At 41.0% G+C, this 20,110-nt stretch overlaps 1 protein-coding gene across 3 annotated transcripts in view; it reads right to left on the reverse strand.

Annotated features, from left to right (window-relative positions):
* The window catches only part of LOC147728393 (ureidoglycolate lyase-like), a 481,711-nt gene that overhangs the window by 186,545 nt on the left and 275,056 nt on the right, over window positions 1–20,110 (reverse strand). For 2 of the 3 annotated variants that reach the window (XM_086962176.1, XM_086962177.1), the window contains one exon: window positions 387–515. In XM_086962176.1, the coding sequence (XP_086818302.1) occupies window positions 387–515 (129 nt within the window). Of the gene's footprint in view, window positions 1–386; window positions 516–8,777; window positions 8,860–20,110 lie in introns of those variants that run through there. The other variant, XM_086962175.1, reaches the window with a different exon arrangement.

Below are 20,110 nucleotides of genomic sequence, written 5' to 3' on the forward strand. Positions count from 1 at the left end.
AGCAAACACAGGAACAGATGGATGACACACAACTACCGCGGGCTGAGGAAGCTATGAATGACAGAGCAGTGGGCACTCAGAGGCCCTACTACTAGGACTGCATCTTCCAGAATGTGCACCTTCCCCCCAAGCCGAGTACAACACCACAAAATGCAGTGCCATCGGCTTATCAATGTTTTATCCTTTAATGTTCTTTATTCACAGTGGTTGCTTGTTTGAGCGCCATTGGAATTGATCCCAAGCCCTAACTCAAATACTCTGCATCTTTTCTTAGTTTAAGATGTTTACATCATCTCTGCTTGTACTTTTTTAAACTTTACATTGTAACTCCAGGGTAATGGCTGAATAAAGTCAATGTTAACAAAAACAACATGGTAACCATCTACCTCGTCCACATCTTTATCAAAAGTCGAGGCCAGTTCGGCTAAAAACCCAATCGCATCCTTGGTGAAGAGCGTTTGGTACTCGTGCTCCAAGCCGGCAGGAGGGCCCCCGAGGTCCACTTTTTCCAGCATCTGGAGACAAGAGATGAGTGGGAAAACAAGAATTAAGAATTTATTAAAAATGTTAGAGCAATCTCTTGCTTCTTTTTCTCTACTTCTTGTCTCACAGTTACTTGCTGTCACTTAGACATCACGTTCAGTGGTTCTACTTCGAATGTATAGACTGTAAGGGAATAGAAAGTGTTCTTACCTTTTGTACTAGCTACACTTCAATTGTCTTAAAAAAAAGAAATCTGCATAACTTTCCCTAATTGTTTCCCTAACCCTGGCTGACACCAGGGGCAGATGTACTAATGTTTCACTCAATACAGTGCGAAAGGGAGAGAGAAAGAATAATGGTGCCAGTACAAACTACTATCCGTGGACATGGCTTACCACTTTTCCCACTCAGCAACATGCAAAGCTTGAAACGTTCTGAGTAAAGAAAACTGTTTTTCAACGTTAATGTATGCCTTGATGACATTTTAGTTTTTGGTGCAAAGCCTGGTCTAGCTTTTTTAGCAGATAGAGTTTTGTGGCAAAACCAATTGATGATTGCATGTGAACACCCATCTACCGCCCATGGAAAGCCCCCTAAGTGCCAAGTAGCACAATGTATACTGCGCCACATTGCGCCACATTAGTGTCACAAAGTGATGCTCAGGTAGCGCAAAAGTGACACTAGAGCCTCGTAAATGAGGCCTCAAGTGGGTATACAGCTCCATTAAAGACTGCAAGTTCGTCCTGAAAGACACTTTGAGTAGTGGGTATCACCACAATGAGTGGATAAATGAACTTACATAACTGTCATAGGGTGATCTTTATGAGGCATATGGACAGCTATATTATTATCATTGCAAGTCAGGGAACCATGGGCTATCACCTCTATGCTGGAGGTCTGTGGTGGCTAGAATCACTTGGGGTCTAGCACAAAGCTATTCCAGTCAAAGTGACTCAGTTGAGATTTCCCAGTATGCAGAACATACTCCCATTCAATGAACTGCACTGTTTATATACTGGACTTCATGTTGCTCCTCACCCTATGGTCCGCTTGGGGAGCATGGAGTGTGTATTTCTTCTATTACTCTTTCATCAGATGGGATGGTTGGTACTTGGTGCAGTACAAATTAGATCTCACTTTTCCTGAGATGCAGGAGGGAGGGTAATCGCTGCAGGTGAATCATACACTCAGGGATACGGCAGGGATATTCCGAACGCAGGTCGGCTTCTGTCTGTGGTTGACAAGGGGTGATTTGAGAAGCAGATCTCTTTTTAGTGGTACAAAGATGTAAATGTGTTTGTATTTATATAGCGCTTCTACCCAGAGGTCGCGTAGCGCTGTATTCATACCGCTATGGAACCCTTCCTGGCTTTCCTGTGAGATGTCCACTCCTGGGCACCCGCAAGGTGAAGCCAGGCATCCAATCGCTGCTGGGGCCGTTGTGGAGATTAAGCAAGCTATTGCCCAGAGTCACAGAGTGGGACCCATGATTAGAGTAGGCACCGAGGCGAGAATTATCAGGTCCGGGGAGATTGAGTCCAAGAGCCGCCGAGGCGGGAATTGAACCCTGGTCCCGGGCCAGACCTCTGCATCAGGGTCTGCCGCTCTAACCATTGAGCCACGCTTCAGCAGAGCTACTGCACCGAGCCAGTCCTGAGAGGACTGCTCCCAGTGAGTACGTCATAATGAAGCCGAAAAGCCTGTTATTGTTGTCTCAATAAGAAGGGGTGTCGGTAGAAGTTTGTGATCTTTTAAGACTGGATTGGACTCATTTGCATATGGGTTGTTAAATTTGTGATGGCACTAACAAGCTAAAATTGATAAATACTTCCCTGAAAACCCCAAATCATGAGTGTGTTAGATCAAGTAGTTAACAATAATTTGCTCAGTCTTTTCCAATGAGTTTCGGTCTTCATAAGTCTAGAGTGTGTGCTCTGAAGTGTGCCCCCTGCTCACTGGACCTGGTGGCTCAAGCAAAAGGACACTCAATGAGGCTTAACCCTACTGGAGGTTGCTTGCAAGCCTGCACTGATCATTTTTGGTTTTGGATTAAATTGTAGCTAGTTGATCCACATTCTATAATTATGTACATGAGCTGAAACTGGTGGAGTATTCCACAATCAGCCTAAGTGTTGTATGTCATGTAGTTAAGAAGCATTTGGCTCAATAACGTCTTTTTAAAAAAAAATTCTTAAGCAATGAAGCATGGATTCTGCCTTCCAGATTCTTTCTTTATTGGACAATCTTGGGGGGTTGCTAAGTTTATCATATTGAGTGGTATGGGGATATTTATTTTATGTCTATGTGAGTGTGGGAGGTCACTGAATTAACTGCAACTGACTTAGTGATTACAGACCTTCAGGTGTAGAGAAACCCAGCACCACCAGCTCCGACTCATATAGGCGCCTGGCTGATCCTTCCATCTAATCACCACCCTGTGCAATCCAGGTCTACTCTACCCCTGCTATTTGTTGAACAGAGTTTCAACACATAGACCATCTAATTCTCTCATGATTTTATGCACATATATTCATCTTAGAAACACATATGTTTATCTTTGTACACTGAAATTTGAATCCTGATTCACATAATCTGAAATGGAGACATTTCCAATACTGAAAGTGCATTTGCAAATGTGTCATTTCAACCAGGAGAAATTTCAATATTCATAATTTTAGGTGGTATGGGGTGCTTTTGGCCATTTATGGTTGGTCCCCCGGTAAATATTATGTAACATCCTTAAACACATAAGTTTGAGAGCATGCACCAATAATATCCATGGGTAAGATTACCCTGAAAATGCTCCTAATGCAGAATGGATCATTAATATCGACTCCATAATATTGTCTGACCCTAAACTTGGGGTCAAAATATTGTGACTACAAAAACATCAAGGAAGGGAACATTGTGTTTTTTTAACAGTAATAGTGAAGTTTACAATATTTATTGCTAAAATATTGTGATACTTAATTTTGGTTTTTGTATGGTATTTAGTTTACATTTTGTTAACTGTATATCGTAATTAATATATTTCAAGTAATGGATTTTATTGGGGTACTGGATGTATAGTGTTTTTATTTATATATGTATTTTGCATACGTATTGCTATTTAAATCAATTAGGTTAATTAATAATCATTTATTAAGTTGTTTACTTATTGTATTAATAATAATTATTTTGTTAATATTTTTCCTGGGGATTTTCTTAATAGTGGGGAAATGGGGTGGGTGTAACATAAAATTAAATTGTGTGTTATATTATTAGTAATAATTTTTAATTTTGTTAATTATTGTATTTATACTTTTTAAATGCGATATTGGTTTTCTTTGGGATCTAGAATCAGTAGAATATCAATGGACCTTCCCATCTCGTTCAGAGGTCTGAAATTCCCTGAAAACCTGGCTAATAAATAGGCCCCTGCTAGCGACTGGATACCCTCGCGGGTGACAAGAAGCACTCTACAAATCTACTGCTTGATTGGTTGAATAAAAAACATTATTAAAATATTACATATGTTAATTAAAAATATTCATTTTTTGTTATATTTATTTAAAATATAATACAATTTTTTTTGCTCATTCTTTTCCATTGAGGTTGGTTTTTTTATTGCCATTTATAAATTTCTAATTAACTGACTGATAAAGAAAATACTGTTTTAAATAATGAAAAATATGTTTACACTTTCTAATATTTAATACATTTTCTAGTTTTTTTTAAGCATATAATATATATATATATATATTAACTTTATTTCTGCTTAAATTAACACAGTGTCATACATACATAACCATTCATGGTACAGCAATAGAGTATCCAAGATTCGCAAAAAGGATGTCACATTTCACATATGTTCTACATTATGCCCCTGTGGGGTCGAGTTAACCTAATGCGGGAAGGTTCAATGGTATCACGCAGTGCTAGTGTAATATCAAGATGTTTCTGCATTGCTTGTGCTGTGCAGTCTCTGCTTTCCGCACTGTACTTCACCCAATTTAGTAGGAAGGTGGTGGTGTATTTGTTAGTTATCAGTCCTCCCTTCCAGCTCCCTTAGGTAGTCCTGCAAGGGCAGCCAAATATCCTTCGGTCTGGATGTAAGAGGCTGTAATTCAGCGAATATTCCACTCTTTGTGTCACAATGCATCAAACTTTAAATCCAGTTGTCGAGTGTGGGAATCTGGTTACTACACCAGCGCAAGGCTATTTCTCTTTTTGCCAATAGTAGCGCTATCGCCACAAATCTGAGGGCCCCACTAGGAACATTTGCAACATGGCCCAGTTGTGCCTCTAATGGCGAAGGCGTAATTTGCAAATTCATCATTTGTGCAAGTTCTGCAGAAATGCTATTCCAGTATGGAGCAAGTTTATCACAGGACCAGGACAAGTCTGCCACATGTGTGTGACACTTCGGGCAATGCGGTAGAACCTGTGTGAACCATCAGCGCTGGAGCGGTGTACGCCCTCTGCAGGTAATTAGTGTATTAGCTTATGTCAGTGGTTACCGGACACTAATTTGGTTTGCATGCAGCATTGTAGCCAGACCTTGGCTGTTAGTGGGTGTCCCATTTCTATTGCCTATGCTGTCCTCACTCTGGTGTGATGTGCTGGTACAAGTACCAGGCATGCGTGGTACAGTCTGGATTTGAGGTGATCTCCCGTGGTGTCAGTAATGAGCAGTTTAAGTGGTGTGAAGCTGTCCAGTTCTAGCGGGTATGTTGGTATCCTGTCTCTAAGTGCTGCTTGAAGTCTAGCCAGGACAAAGTGATCAATGTAAGTGGCTTTTTGGAAACGAGGGTCTTCAGTTCGGGAGGATGTGTGACCCCCAGGGAAGAAGTCTCCAAACGTGCGCAATGCATATCGTCAGAGAGTATGTTGAACTAGGGGCTCCAATGTGATGGGCAACCCTGGATTTACCGTCAATGGAATCCCTGACAAATACACTGTTGCGCCACCTGTGTTTCTTAGTAATCTCCTCTCTGCCCAACATGTAGTGGACACGATCTGTATATCACTCCGGTCTCATGGCAGCCCAGCCGGAAGGAGGTCTGCCATCAGTGTGTGGGCCACTAAATCCTTTTACGGTTTGTGAAGGGTATGATACCAGTGTCTTGAATAGCTGCATTGCGCCACCAGATAGTAAAGTTGCATGTCTGGAACCCCGAATCCCGCCCATTTGTACGGGGGAATGAGGGTATTCCAACCAAAGCGGGGTTGTTTACCCCCCAGGTGAGGCATGCAAAATGGTGCGTACTTTGGCAAAAGGCATTAGTTAATGGAATGGGAATGTTATTGAATAAGTAGAGAAGTACTGCCATTTTACAGAAAGCTAGAGGTGAATTCACCTCTCCACCTTAGCACCCATCCAGGAGCGAGTTTCCACGGTGAGTGCTGTCCAGTAGCAAGGAGCAACTTGGGCCTGTTTGTGATTGCCAAGACTGAATCCGGGGAGGGGATAGGGGGGGACACAGAGTGGAGCTTCAGCTCACTGCAACTCGACCCTAAGCAAATGCGCTAAGCACCCCTCACACCCCTGGCCAAGGGTTACGCACTGAGGGGGGTTTAGTGGCACTACTTGCTCCCCAGCCCCTCTCCATTCCTCCTCTCACCGCAGCCACAAGCCAATTGCATGCCCAGGTGGATAGAAAATAACAGACATTAGGCGAAGGACGGTGTTCAGGGTAGCACCGGAGTGGGTCAGAGAGGATGGCAGCAAGTAGTGTCCTAGGCCATAAAGCCCAATGCTGTGGCGACAAACAGCTGCGAGGCAGCACAGTGCTGAATGCTCAGGTAACCGCCTGCGCAGCAGTGACTGGTGGTGGGACATCCCATCACTGCAGCCACGGCCTTCCTGGCATTTTTTCATGCTCCTGACTGCCGACCTCCGATCTTTTGCTGCTAGCAAGGGTTTGAGACGGTATAGCGCGGCGCAGCACAACAGCGTCTGACGTCAGTAAGCAGCGACCTCCACCTCAGTAGTCGTCAGGGGATCAACCATTGGTATGCAATTTGTTCTCCTCAAATGGGTACACTGGCAGCTTGTCTTGTTTCCCAGGACGACCCTTGACTAGCTGCCCCAGTCCAGCCAGCAGCAGAGCTGGTAAAGTCCAGAAGCTTGGTGAGAGAAGAATACCTGTGAACACACCTGTGGGACTATGTCAAATCTGGAGCATAAGGTCCAACTCTAGCCAGCTGCTTGAGGTTTCATCAATGCAATCAACTGCATCACTTGGGGCACAGGAGTTGACCTCTCACCTTCTGCTACTGAAAGGAGAGAGCCTCTTTTCTCCCTTGTGCTGCAGGGGATCTAGTGTGTGCCTACCACTTGCCTGTAGAGGTATTGAGGATTACCTTGACATCACCCACTAGCCTGAAGATTTGGAGAGCTAGCCGCAAGTGATTGGCATGTGCCAATTTCTAGCATATGCTACTCTGGAGTTATACTCAATTATATCCCAATTACAACTTCAGAGGTTCCATTGTACCCCACTCACATTGCCCTTGTTGTTTCTGGTGTCAGTGGACAGACCTGTACTAGAATTTATTAGCTATAACTATTACTTCTCGTAGTGCAGGGCTTTGAATCATTGAGGCCCTTAATTGGAGCATTCCAGTTTAGGACACAGGAACCAGCTCTAGCCCCTGATCACTAGACAGCGGGCTAGTATGGCTCCAGATGACCGTGTCCAGTCACTGAGCACTGGCCTTTTACCCATGAACTACTGAAAGGTACTGTTTTGGATTACCAAGCCAGTCTGAGGACTTTATTGATTAAGTATGTCAGCAAGCACTTCTTTGGGTCTGGATGGATCTTTGCAGGTCTATCAAAAGCCATTAACATTCCAGCATTACCCTCTGAAACCAGAATCACAGCAGAGCAAACAGAGATATATATTTCTTCACGGAAGAGTTGTGAGACCCTGCTCTTTTGAAGTGTATCTTTTCAATACTGAGATTTGGGCTATTGTTTGTGGCTCCAGGATCCCTGGAGAAGCTTTGCTGCTGACTTTGAAGTCCGAAGAGACAAGAGCGTTCACATATTCATTCCCATTGAATAACAAGAGGTCACAGGCCATATGTGCTTAGTCACATATGGGGTCATAGTACTTGTTAAGAAGTAACAAGAGTTCTGATTTTCTTTGCAGACCATCATTTCACATCTAGCACATGTTTCTTGTGGATAATAAGGTACTTTTCTTTTTACAAAGTAAAGCTGTAACTGGGCAATCACTTATTGAGAGCTCTTCTAGTGTTATACTAAATCTTCGGTGTTTAAACCTACATCATCTTCTTGAGTAAGCCTTGGACCGCTTTGTCCCTGAAATCCAGTTTGCTGTTCAAACTGTTGCCCCATGGAAATCATTGGTAAATGTTTCAATTGTTACAATAGTAGATAATTGCTAACTGCCTTAGGACCCATAGAACCAGGTATGACAGTGTGCAATCTGAAAGTAAATCACACACAAGTTCATAGGGATAGTCAAGAGACCAAAACTATCCGCTACCTCTCAGACAGTTCAAGAAAACTCCTCCAGGGTTCAAATGATACTTTAAACTCGCCGCAATCTATGGAAGCCTTTCACTTCCTGGTGGCTACTTTGATATCTGGCTTTTTGGGCCATTAAATGTTATTTATTATAATAGTATCAAAACTATTAAAGTCCACTGAGAACTACCCTCAATTCTTTAAAAGTGAATAAAGTGTACTTCATATTTAATGCCTGATCATTGCTGCACCTGATTTCATAGCCAAGAGGTCACATTTTGGTGACAGAGATGACAAAAACACAACCAGAACATTACATGCCAACATGCGTTGCTTCTACGTACATACTACAGTGTGGGATTGGCAGACTATGAGCTTTTCACAGTGTTCTCTTAGTGCCTTTTAATTCGATCGCGCTGATCGTGACATGTGTATTAGCCAGCGATTTCAACCGAGGATGAAAGTCTGGAGCAAAATGAAGAATTATCAGTGGTATCAAATCCGGAATTTCCGATTCCCCTGGTAATTCTTTATGTTTAAGGAGACCCCTTGCTAATACCATTTCCGGATTTACAGATATTGTCAAGTGAACGAAGTTTTCTGAACCCTGACTGACTGAGGAACCTCATAAGTAACTCTGCCCTTAATGCGCTTTATCCTGTGTTACAGGACCCACTCTACACGGAGAAAGGAATATTCATGAAACACTCCAACTGGTGCATAAACACACACAATATGCTTTTTGTACCTCTGAGCACAACCCACAAGGAACCCCTTTGAAACATGAGCTATAATTATTAAAGATACAACTTACGGTCTTTGTGGAGTACAGTTTTCTTTATGAGGGCTGTAACAGACACTAGGCGGTTTCAGGCAGAAATGCTTGATGTGCTATCAATATTTAACAAGTTGTGCCTCAGACTTTAAACCTTGGACGCAACCACTGCAAACTACAAGCTCCTGGTTTTTTTCGGATGACGATGTGAATGCAACCGGGCGTCATTTCTATCGCAAATCTTTTTGGATTCAGAAATAGTAACGGAAAATAAGGCACACCTGGTTTTACAAGCAGGATTTATAGCTTTAAGATGGCTTTACGATTAGTTGAGCTACCGGAGGCATGCCTCAGGAATGGGGTTTAGCTTTATGTTAAGGCCGACTAATAGTCAGGATTTTTCTAGAAAACCATGGTCCCTTGATGGCCTGTCAACACGTTTGTCATGGTAACCAGTCATTCATGACTTTAAATCAATAACCTTCAAACGTTTTAATGCCACACCCCAATAGTGAAATCATTTCCTCAGGCCCGCAAAACGAATAACATATTTTCTCACTAATATTCTGCAAAAGTTATCAAAACTGCAACATGCTAAAGGATTTATAATGAGACTGGAAGGACTAAGAAATATAGCCAAAACTGATCGGGTGTTCGGGTGTAGCTTTTTCCAACATATCCCACTAAAACATGCACAGCAAGCAAGCTAACCATTTCAAGTGAGAACGTGAGTTAGGCGGGGATATGAAAAGGACCGGCAAAAAGCAATGCTATGCCTCTCTTTTTTCTTACAATAAACCTCATGTGTGATATTGAAAATGTAGATTAAGCAAAGGAGGCAAAATATGTAAGGGACATTAAAAAGTCTGAAAGAAAGTCTGAAAAGACATGATGCTAATTCTTGCATTTTAGTTTTCTACTTTGCAATGCCTCTCTGGTATATGGCCCCTTAACACACATGACAATTTCACCCAGCATTGGATTGTTAGCCAAAAGTGCCTTACATGCTGATTTTTAATCCATACGTTCAACATTAAAGGCAAAAAGTCGCAAAATGCAATGTGCTGTCAGCTAATACCAGGGCTGTCAGACGATTTTATACAAGACATGGGGAGACTTGGAAGCTCTGAGGATAGTTAATAAAGTTATGTTCAGTTATCCTTTTCAAAAGTACACTCAAATACGTGATTGCCAACATGCTATTGGGAGCTCTGTCCACAGTGTGAACCTTTGCCATAAGGAACGGTGAGAAACGTTGTGATTTATTTGAAAGCCCCTCCTTTCACATCTACTCCCAGCCCTTCTCCCACATCTACTTCGAACCATAGCGTGGCTGACATAGACACAACTGGAGGCTCGCAGCCAAATATGTTTTCTTTAACTAAAACTATAACAGTGTTTTTCAACATGTTTGTGTATACTGCTTTTAACCAAAGTCTGCTCCCCCAACATCTCTTTACTCCTCCAATTAGAGCAGAGTCCTTTAGTTCAAAAAGCACTGTTTTGTAAAAAAAAAAAGGTCTCTTTCATCCCTTGTTGTGAAATTACAAAGATATATTTCACGACTGTCAGTTATTGGCGAATATAAACACACAGTAATGTGCTGATTGGCTGGCAGCATGAAGGAATGTAAACATTTCATCAAAATTATTGTAAAAGACTAACATGCATTAATTTTTTTGAAAGCAACAAATGTATCTTTAGCTTAACCTGGTACAGTTAATGCATGCATTCTGCAGTGTATAACTAGGACTCCAAATTGATAAACACTGTGGGCCATATTACCAAAGAGTTTTATGAACCTAAATTGACCTTGGGTGAGGGAATAGCTTGATTTATGAGTACAAATTTGCTGTTGCCAATCACAAAACAAGAATGTACTCATGCAACTACATTTACTCACATTCTTACACCAGAATGGTGCATTATTACATGACAAGTATGCTCCCAGGAACAGTGAATGGCGTGGTAACTAACACGTTACGAGACCATTTAGTTAATTACCTAAGGTTTAATGTCAATAGAAGCCTCCTCGGGCACTGCGCATGACAACGGCGTCAGCCTTGGGAACACAGGTGGAGTGGCGGTTTTAACCGTCTTTCACAGAATCCTGACTTCACACCAGCATTCTACCAGCCCACAAGCGGTGGTGCGAGCTGGTGTGGAGTCCAGAACACTACATTAGTTCTTCTCTTATATATATATATATATTACCTACTGGCAGTCGCCAGTAGGTAGTTATAGTTAGGTCCTACTTTCCAGAGGAAATCAAATCCACAACATTCTATTTGGAATAACTTTCGCGTCGGTGGACGAATCTTCGCAAATTTTGCCAAGAAAAGGGCCTGCTCAGTTCCGCTCCTTCCCTGAAAGTTTGGGGGTGATTCGTCAAGTGGGGGCCGAGAAAAAAGGGGGGTCCCAAAACGTGTTTTCCCCATGCAATTTTCCATAGGGACCTTTAGCCAGGGCTACAGTCCGAACGGCTGAACGGAATTACACCAAATTTGGCAGAGAGGTAGAGTTCGGTTCGCAGACTGTGCTTTTTGTTAAATGGTGTAAATCCGTTCAGTAGTTCCTTAGAAAATTACAAGTAAAATCATAGCGATATCTAGAGACGGAGAACAGCACGCGTACGGAAAACCATACAATTACGAGCACGAGCTGCATGCTGATTGGCTGTCAACTGTGCGTGAACACTCCAAACCAGGAAGTGTTGGCAGCCATCTTGTTCGTCACTAGAAGCGACTCACAAGAAAACAGTAAAACAAAGTTAAGAAATAAGGAAAGGGGGCAGGGTAGAAACATCCTGACCCTCTAGGCTTGCTCAGGAGGTCGTACATGGATCTTTAGGCTCAATTTTTTATTTTTTTTAAATTAAAAAATCGGGGGTACGCGTATGGTATACGTACGCGGTGGAAAAGGGAAATAAAAAATAGAAGTCCGTTTTATTCATTAGGTCCCGGGGGGCAAATTTTGGGGGCAATTTTTTTCATAGCGGGGGGTTTGTAAGGTGCCCCGAGCACCGGGGAACGCCACCCCTCTCTGGTTTTATTTTGAAGTATGCGGGGGCGGGGGGGGGTTACGGTCCTCTTCCCCTCAGTTTCGGGGACCGTCACCCCAACGAGGCTTTTTTTTTAAATATTTTTTTTAAAGCGTGTTTTCTGCTCTCCCGCTCTCTCTCCCCGTACACGTCGCGGGGACCACCACCTTCCTGGGGCAGTAATATGTAAAATGACCTTCCAGCCCCGGGTACCTGCACTTCTCGGGTTTCTTAATGTTGGGAGGGGGTCGCGCTGCCCCCCTCCTAGAAAACTTGGTGGCCCTGGGGTCCACCATCTCCCAGGGTCGGTTCTTGCAGTGTCTCGGGGTGCGTACTTCCGGGACACTGCTGTTTGGTATGGTAGGGCGGTAGCGTCGCCGCTTTCACCTTATCACAGGAAACCGCTCTCCTATTTGAAAAAGAGAGCAAGTCAATCTGTTCTCTCTTTCAAGAAAGCAGATTGTTTTTCGAAAGAGAGAGCAGCATATAAGGTGATGTCTCTGATGAAGCAATGCGGGCTCACGAAGGACGCAGGGAGTCATCGGCGATCGTGGGGGCATCGCGGCAAAAAAAAAAGAAAAAAGTTATTTTTAAGAACTAACTTTACTGGTCAAATAAAGAGCTATATTTCTATGATAGTATGTAAAACTTTCCGTTTTTTTTATGCACCAGTTGTACTCTCTACGCATGCGCAGCCTCGTTTCCAAGCCCAAGTTTTTTTCTTTTTCTTCAAGTTCGCCAAGCAAACCTCTCCTCATTTCAGGTATTAAATTTGCCGCTTTCTTTTCCCGGGCCGTTTGTTGCATCCGTTGCTATACTTTTGTAATATGTTAATAAACATATTGTATCTATGTTTATTTGAAATGTAGTGTTGAGGCGCCAAACGTTAATTACATACTCCGTCCACCGCCATTTTAGTAGTTTTTCTCCGTTATTTTTATTATACCTGTTACTTTCATTTTACTCTCCGCTTATCTTCTCTAAGATCCAGGAGATTTCCTGGCACAGACACCACAGTGTTAGTCCTTTGCCTCCGATCTTATGACTTGGTCACATGTATGCCTAAAAACTGATTTGAAGGACGTATGCCAGAGCCATTACAACGCGTGCTCGTCAACACAAAGATATTATTAAGATTAAGCGTTTTTCATGCGTGGTAAATTTTTACTAGTTGTAAAAGCATGCGTGGTAAAGGCATGCGTGGTAAAGCCATATGCATGCTAATGGCTTCGTGGTGACGATCACGCGTGGTTATGACCGCGTTGTAATGGCTGCTTCCCCCCAGGACACTGCAGGAACAAGGTCTGGGCGTGGTGGACTCCAGGGCACCAGGCAAAGGGCACGCAGCCCCTCTCATACAATATAGAAATTTTTGTGGGGTTATTGTTTCCGTGCTTTGAGGGGCATCATTGAGGCCCACACTTCATTTTGTAGGGTGGTAGGTTTGCATGGGAAAATGTCGCAAGATGTTTCGTATTAGTTTGATTTCTTTACCATGTTGTAGTGTACCGAGAGAAAATACTTTTCAATCTTACTCTTGAACATTTTACTATAGTACTTCAACATTATAAATAATATTTTTATTGTGGACCGTCAACCACCCCACAAAAAAAAAGAAGTATGTTGTTTTTTAAATTAATTTTTATTAAAAGAATAACTGTAAAGGAAACTTACTGATAACTATATTATAAAGAACTAGAAAAATAACTTTTAAAATGACAATATTATAAACAAATTGTGAAGTGGACTCCAAAGGACGATGGATTGGTAATCTGCAAAACAAAAAAGAAAATTAGAGCTTAGAATTATGTAGATGTGAGTGCATGAGATGTAGCATTACAAGAGAAGGTAACAGTACGATTTTACGTATGCAGTGTGCCTGGCACATTTTACTTCTGTTATAGTGCCGTGTTCAAGTGGTGTCTATATGGAAGTGCCTACTGCGTCAGTGACACAAAAGTGGCACAATGGGATTGTACATACGCCAACTTATTTCTAATGCATTGTAATGAAGGCATTGTATATTTAGGCCTCTGTGCTTACCTTTGTATAAACACCGCGGCCAGTGGAATTCAAAACTCAAAGACTTCTTTGCTTTTACATGTGAAAGCAGACAGCATTTTCTATAACTTTAAAAGAGAAAGAGAAATTATGTCACAGAGAGTGAGAGAGAGAAAAAGAGAGATAACAACATTAAAACTGTCTTGCAGAGTCTGGAGTGGAGATTTTTTCTTGAAAAGTCAGACGTAGATTTACAAGCTGCTTGTGTCACTTTTCCCATGTTAAAAGTGACACAAAAGTGACGTAATAAGCTTGTAGATCTGTTTGTAAGACTGTTGTAACCTATCTGTTGGCAGTGTTCGGAGGTAATTATACATTTTAGACAGTAAAGCTGCTGCACACTACCCACTGTCTCCTTTCACAAATGAAGGTAACACTACAGTTTTACGTGTGCAGTGTGCCTAGTACATTTCAGTTCTGTTATAGTGCCTGAATCAAGTGGTGTCTATATGGAAGTGCCTACTGCGTTACTGACACAAACGTGGCAGAACGGGATTGTAAATATGCCGACTTATTTCTAATGCATTGTAATGAAGGCATTGTATATCTAGGCCTCTGTGCTTACCGTTGTATAAATACTGCGGCCACCGGAGTTCACAACTTGACTTCAACTGTTGGTCTACACGTCAAAACAGACAGCAGTGTCTATAAGTTTAAAAGAGAAAGAGAAATGATGTCACAGAGAGTGAGAGAGAGAGAGAAAGAGAGAGAAAACAACATTAAAACTGTCTCGCAGAGTCTGTAGTTGAGATATTTTCTTGAAAAGTCAGACGTAGATTTACAAGCTCCTTGCGTCACTTTTCCCATGTTAAAAGTGACACAAAAGTGGCGTTATAAGCTTGTAGATCTGTTTGTCAGAATGTTGTAACCTATGTGTTGTCACTGCTCGGAGCTAATTTAACCTTTTAGACAGTGAAGCTGATGCACACTACCCACTCACTCCTTTCACAGATAATTTGTTGTTGTTTCGGAAACAAAATTGTTTGTCACCTAGTGCCATTGGTGTGATTGAAACATGGTGCTCTACGTGTGGAAGAAGCCTTCATTGTAATCAAGCGAGTTAATCATTTCAATTCAGATAAGGTTGTATACAGCAGAGTGGAGATAGCAGTGTCCAAATCTTTAAAAAAGAAAGAGAAATGATGTGAGAGAGTAAGAAAGAGAAAGGGAAAAAAGGATATTAAAACGTGGGAGAGACACACACGACAGGGAAGGGGTACGTGAAGCCAGAGGCGCAACCAGTCAAAAATAACAGTGGTGGGGGGGGGCTAGTAAAAATATTTGGGGTGGGGGCTTTAGTTCAAGCAAAAGGAAGAGTGGAGCTGCAGGGGCTGTAAGCGGGGGGGGATTATCAAACCATCATTAACAAGCAAAATGTCTTTAAAAGACCTGTCACATACTCGGGCTTAAGTGTGTGTGGGCCTAGGAAGCTTTCTCATCCTTGCTGAAGCCCCCTTAGCCCAATTTGTTTTTTGCGCCTGCTGCATACTACATATTCTCTCCTTTGATAGATAACTTGTCATAGTTTCAGAAACAAGCTTGTTTGCTCACCTTGTGCTATTGCCATTGTCCGTGTTACATAATCCATCCTGAAGCTGTACATCTAAAAGATATTAAAAGAAAGATGTTATGATTGGTAATTCTTGCTATATTAATTTGGAGGTAGATAATATAGCGCTTTTATAGACGTTAGATTGTCAGATTTCTACGAACTGCTTGTATTGTGAATATATTCCGGACATTTCAGCGATTATAAAAACTAAAAAATTAAACATGTAAATTAATACATTATGTAGGAGTGCGTGTCGTCTAAAATACTAAGTTGCATTTTTGTATGTAGTCAGCTACAACCCTTTGACTCCTTTCGATGCATACTCAAGCCTCACTACTCACCTTTTAGTGGAAAAGACACTTTCTTCATGAGGTAGTTCCGATCTCCAACAAAGAAGTCTCATATATGGTGCCGAGTCTTGATATCTCTATGGCTAACAACATACTCGTGCTCCCATCATCATCATCGCAGGTTCTTCACCCACTCAGTGCTTCGGGCACCACTAACTCAGTGACCAAAGAGGCCACGCATGTGGTAGTGGGCTCCTTGATCGGTGCTTTGGGAACAATTTTAAAATGGCGTAGAACACGTGCGCCCCGTCTTTTTTTATACATAGGGTCTGGTGTGTAGTGACGGATGTGCTGGATAGGTGTGGTGTGGGTGTATACCAGCCATGAGAGAGTGTGTGTCGATCTGATAACTAGACCTGCAACTAAGAAATCACTACAATGGAAATCTGGGCTTTGTACTGTTGTTGTGTTTTTCTGGTAGCGTAAGCACAGTAGGCTGTACTAACGTATTCAGTCTCGATTAATTTATCACCTCCCCAGGGGCTTTTAAATGTTGGGAGAGGGGTCAATAATTGTGTTGACTTTTCTTCTGTAGTGTGCAGTGCTATATTGTTTTATAAAATGTATAAGTCTTCAAACTATCTTTACTCTTACGATGTACGTGCAATATTTCCGTAATTGATTTTAAAAGTAATATACGCTTTTTTAGTTTTAAAAAACTATTTTTATGATTATCCCAGATAATGTCTTCTCTTAATATGTACATTAAATACATAAATATATGTTTTTGAATAATTAGAATCTTAGGTGGAGTACGTGTACCGGGCGCCGTATATGACATCACGCGAGATATTTTTTTGTTATTAAAAAAACGCAGGGTACGCGTTTTGGGTGAAAAAGAAAAAAAGCGTGAAGCCCGCTTTATTGTTAATTAGCCTCCGGGGGGGTAAAATCTCTGGGGCTATTTGTTTTTCATAATGGAGGGCCTAGATGGTCTCCCCTGGGCGGGGATCGCTACCCCCGGATGTTTAACTATATGTATGCGGGGGGAACTCATGGCCCCCCGGAGTTCCGGGGACCGCTTTCTCCTCCACTTGATTCCCTCCCCCACCCCGGGGCCTCTTTTTGTTAAAAAAAACTGTGCAAAGGGGGGGTTGCAAATGTGGTATTTTGGTTTAGTTTCTGTCTTGTAGAGGATCCAAGGGAAATATAACGTTTTTTTGTAGAGCCACTACTTTTCTGCCTGTTACCATAGTAACAGTTCATGGATCAGTTGCGTGAGTACAGAGGTTAGAAGTTCACCACAATATGTTGCTAATTGAAATACTTACTGTGCTGGAGATTTATATTTAATTTTTTCATAGGAACCGTTAGTCATAGAAGTAGTTAGTGGAAAAGTTTTATTAAGGATTCCTTCCTGTTCGGGGAGTACTGGGTTAACGGGCTCCAAGCTGGACTTTACGAAGTTTAATGTTCATTGGCTGTGAAGTATCAAAAGTAGAAGGCTTAGCAGTCATTCCTTGCTCGTCTTAAGAGAACATGGACATTTTATTAGCTAAAGTGTTCCGAACACAAGTTTGCTCCTTATTGGGTGGGAAAGGTTCACTGTTGTCAGTGATATTGTGATTCATTTTCCAAAGGAGTATGGGGAAAGAAAGTAGTAGAGGGTAGGTTAGGAAAACTATTACCTGTGTAAAGTGCCTATAAGGTGGTGGAGAGGAATTATGAGGTAAACAATTTTTTATATATGTTTCAAGGGCCATTTATATAATTGCCGTGTGGTGTACAAATCACGGCGGAAAAATGACAGTGTTTTGCGCTGTTTTCTTTTATCAAGTTTGTAGGTGACATACTTCTTAGTACTACTATTTACTTATAATGTGGTGTTTACTTTCATGATGGGGAGGTGTGGTTGTGCAGCGACAAATTCAGTCTAGGTTTGAAACAGTTTTTATTAAGCAAATACAAATAAACTTTCTTCAGAAACTGTCGCAGTATATATGAAAGGGGTGACAATTAAAAATGGAATTTCATAAAATATCAGTTAAGCGTGGTTATATAGTTCATTTTTGTGCTACAGTTTGTAAAAGTGTTGCCCCACATTCTTGTTGATGTAAGAGGGCATCAGTTACTTTTAGATAAAGATGAATAGAAGTGCTAAAACAAACACTCCCGCACTACATTATCTCAGATCAAGGGAACAAGTAAAATAGTAAAATTTAAATTGTTTCATATTACATAGAAATGCATGCATTATTATATTTAAAATGTGTATTCTGTTTAATTCAGAAACATGCTGTCGTAGTGTTTACAAGTTGCAGACTGTTCTGCTAATAAATTACATACTCACCAAAGAATATATAGAATGTTACTATTATAATATATAGTACAGGTCCTATATATTCTTTAGGGAGAAGTTGAATAGGAATCGCAAATAAGAATAGAAATTGGAAAATAACATTCAGAAATGTAGGGTTTATTAAATATTTAAAGTAACAAAGTATGCATGATAGCTATATTTTAATATATATAAAAATATCTGATCAAGTTTTTATAAATATTTGATAATTATATTACAGATAGCGCTGAAAAATCTCCCATTCCTCTTCTGTAGCAATAGGACAATCTTTTATAATATAACGATTGATACCATTGTTACAGTAAAAAGAAAAGGAAAATAAAGTTATATATTTAACAGAACATCCATAATGAAATAGTTTCAAGCGGTAATTATTTGCTGAACTTCTTTTCTCTGGGAGGTGAAAAAATTAGATCTTCGTGGCGACGGGTCATAAACTCCTCTGAGATCATGAAGTTGAGAATAATAATATGTATATATTCTCACAGCATATGATCACATGGGGAAAATAGACTGAAAGCCGCAAGCCGGTAACGTTGCTTACTTATCGCTACTGTTTGGGACGACGGATTGTGAATTTCGCTAGGATCACTAAGACTGTTAATGTTATACTATACATATTAACAGTATGTGATCTCTAGGGGAAAACATAATAACAAGTGTATCATTGTCACATTGATTGTAAATGTTTAGGGTTTGCGTCGACGGGTTAGCAACACCTCTCGAGCGAAGTACAGTATCAATATTATAATATAAAAAGTCACTATATATAAGGTAAAAGAAGCCAGAAAAGGAGTAATATTTGTTATAATTAGGGCTCCCGGTTTTATGGTATTTATTTTTTTGCCATTTCCGTCTGTATTTATCCATATTTATTTTTTGGGCATTTTTTCTGTATTTATCCACATTTATTTTTGTCACAAGCAAAAGACGACGCTACAGCTAGTATTTTTCCACATTTATTTAAATTGTGAATGCACACATGCGCTCAGTTGTTATTGGTCAACACTATAGATTCATCTGAAAACGTTGCCATTTACAGAATGTCTAAAATATGCTTAAAAGTGCTATTACAAGCCATTTATCTCAAAGCCTTGCAGTTTCTGCCATCAGCAGAGTGCCACATCCTCTCCCACACTGAACACTTTACTGCCCCCCTAAGAGAAACTCACTGCCTTCCGCTGCAACCCAATTGTGCCCCTATAAACACCTGGAAGCAATTCAATTCAAACTATGCACTAGACTACAGTAATATGCTGCCTAAAAAAACATACTGGAAAAAATCAAACATACTATAACAAGGACATATTTCAGTCCCCTACATGGCAGCAATTGTTTGAAGTCTACCTGCAACCTTCCAAATGGTCCTTCTGCTTTCCAATTTTCCCCCAACTGACCACTGTTTTCCTACCTGGATTTATCTGTTGGCAAGTTAGACATCCCTGGCAAAGGCTCTCTAAAACTGCCCTAAATCTTGGATTGTACCAATCCTGTCTGAAAAGTCTGATCATGGCCTCCCTGCCTATGTGTGTCTCCATGATACATTCTAGCGATTTGTGAAAGCAAACAATCTGGCATGACTGATCTGCCATCTGGATAAATCCACACAACATCTTCTGTCCTTCTTTGACACCCTGTTTTTATCCAACCTTCTTTTTCACTCACTTTCACCTCATCCTGCAATTGTCTCACCTCATCCCATGAAAATAGAATAAGTTGGCAGCTCATTCCACTTGTTTCAATTGTCTTGTTTATTGCCATTTTATTTCTGGCACAGTATTGAGCAACCTAGTCAGCGTATCGATTACCTGCTACCACATAGTCATTTCCTGACTGATAAGCAGCACACTTGACTACTGCTATTCCTTTTGGATATTGTATTGCATCTAACAATTTCTTTACACATTTCCCATTTTTAATAGGCGATACTGAAGAAGTCATAGAATTCCTCTGCATCCAGAGCTGGCCAAAGTCATGCACAACCCCGTAACCATGCTAGCTATCAGTAAAAATGGTTGCTTTCTATATTTTCCCAATTTTGCAGGCTTTAATTAAAGCAATCAATTTGGC

The sequence above is a fragment of the Lissotriton vulgaris genome, chromosome 3_1 (assembly GCF_964263255.1).
Source record: "Lissotriton vulgaris chromosome 3_1, aLisVul1.2, whole genome shotgun sequence".
In the NCBI taxonomy this organism is placed as follows: Eukaryota; Metazoa; Chordata; class Amphibia; order Caudata; family Salamandridae; genus Lissotriton; species Lissotriton vulgaris.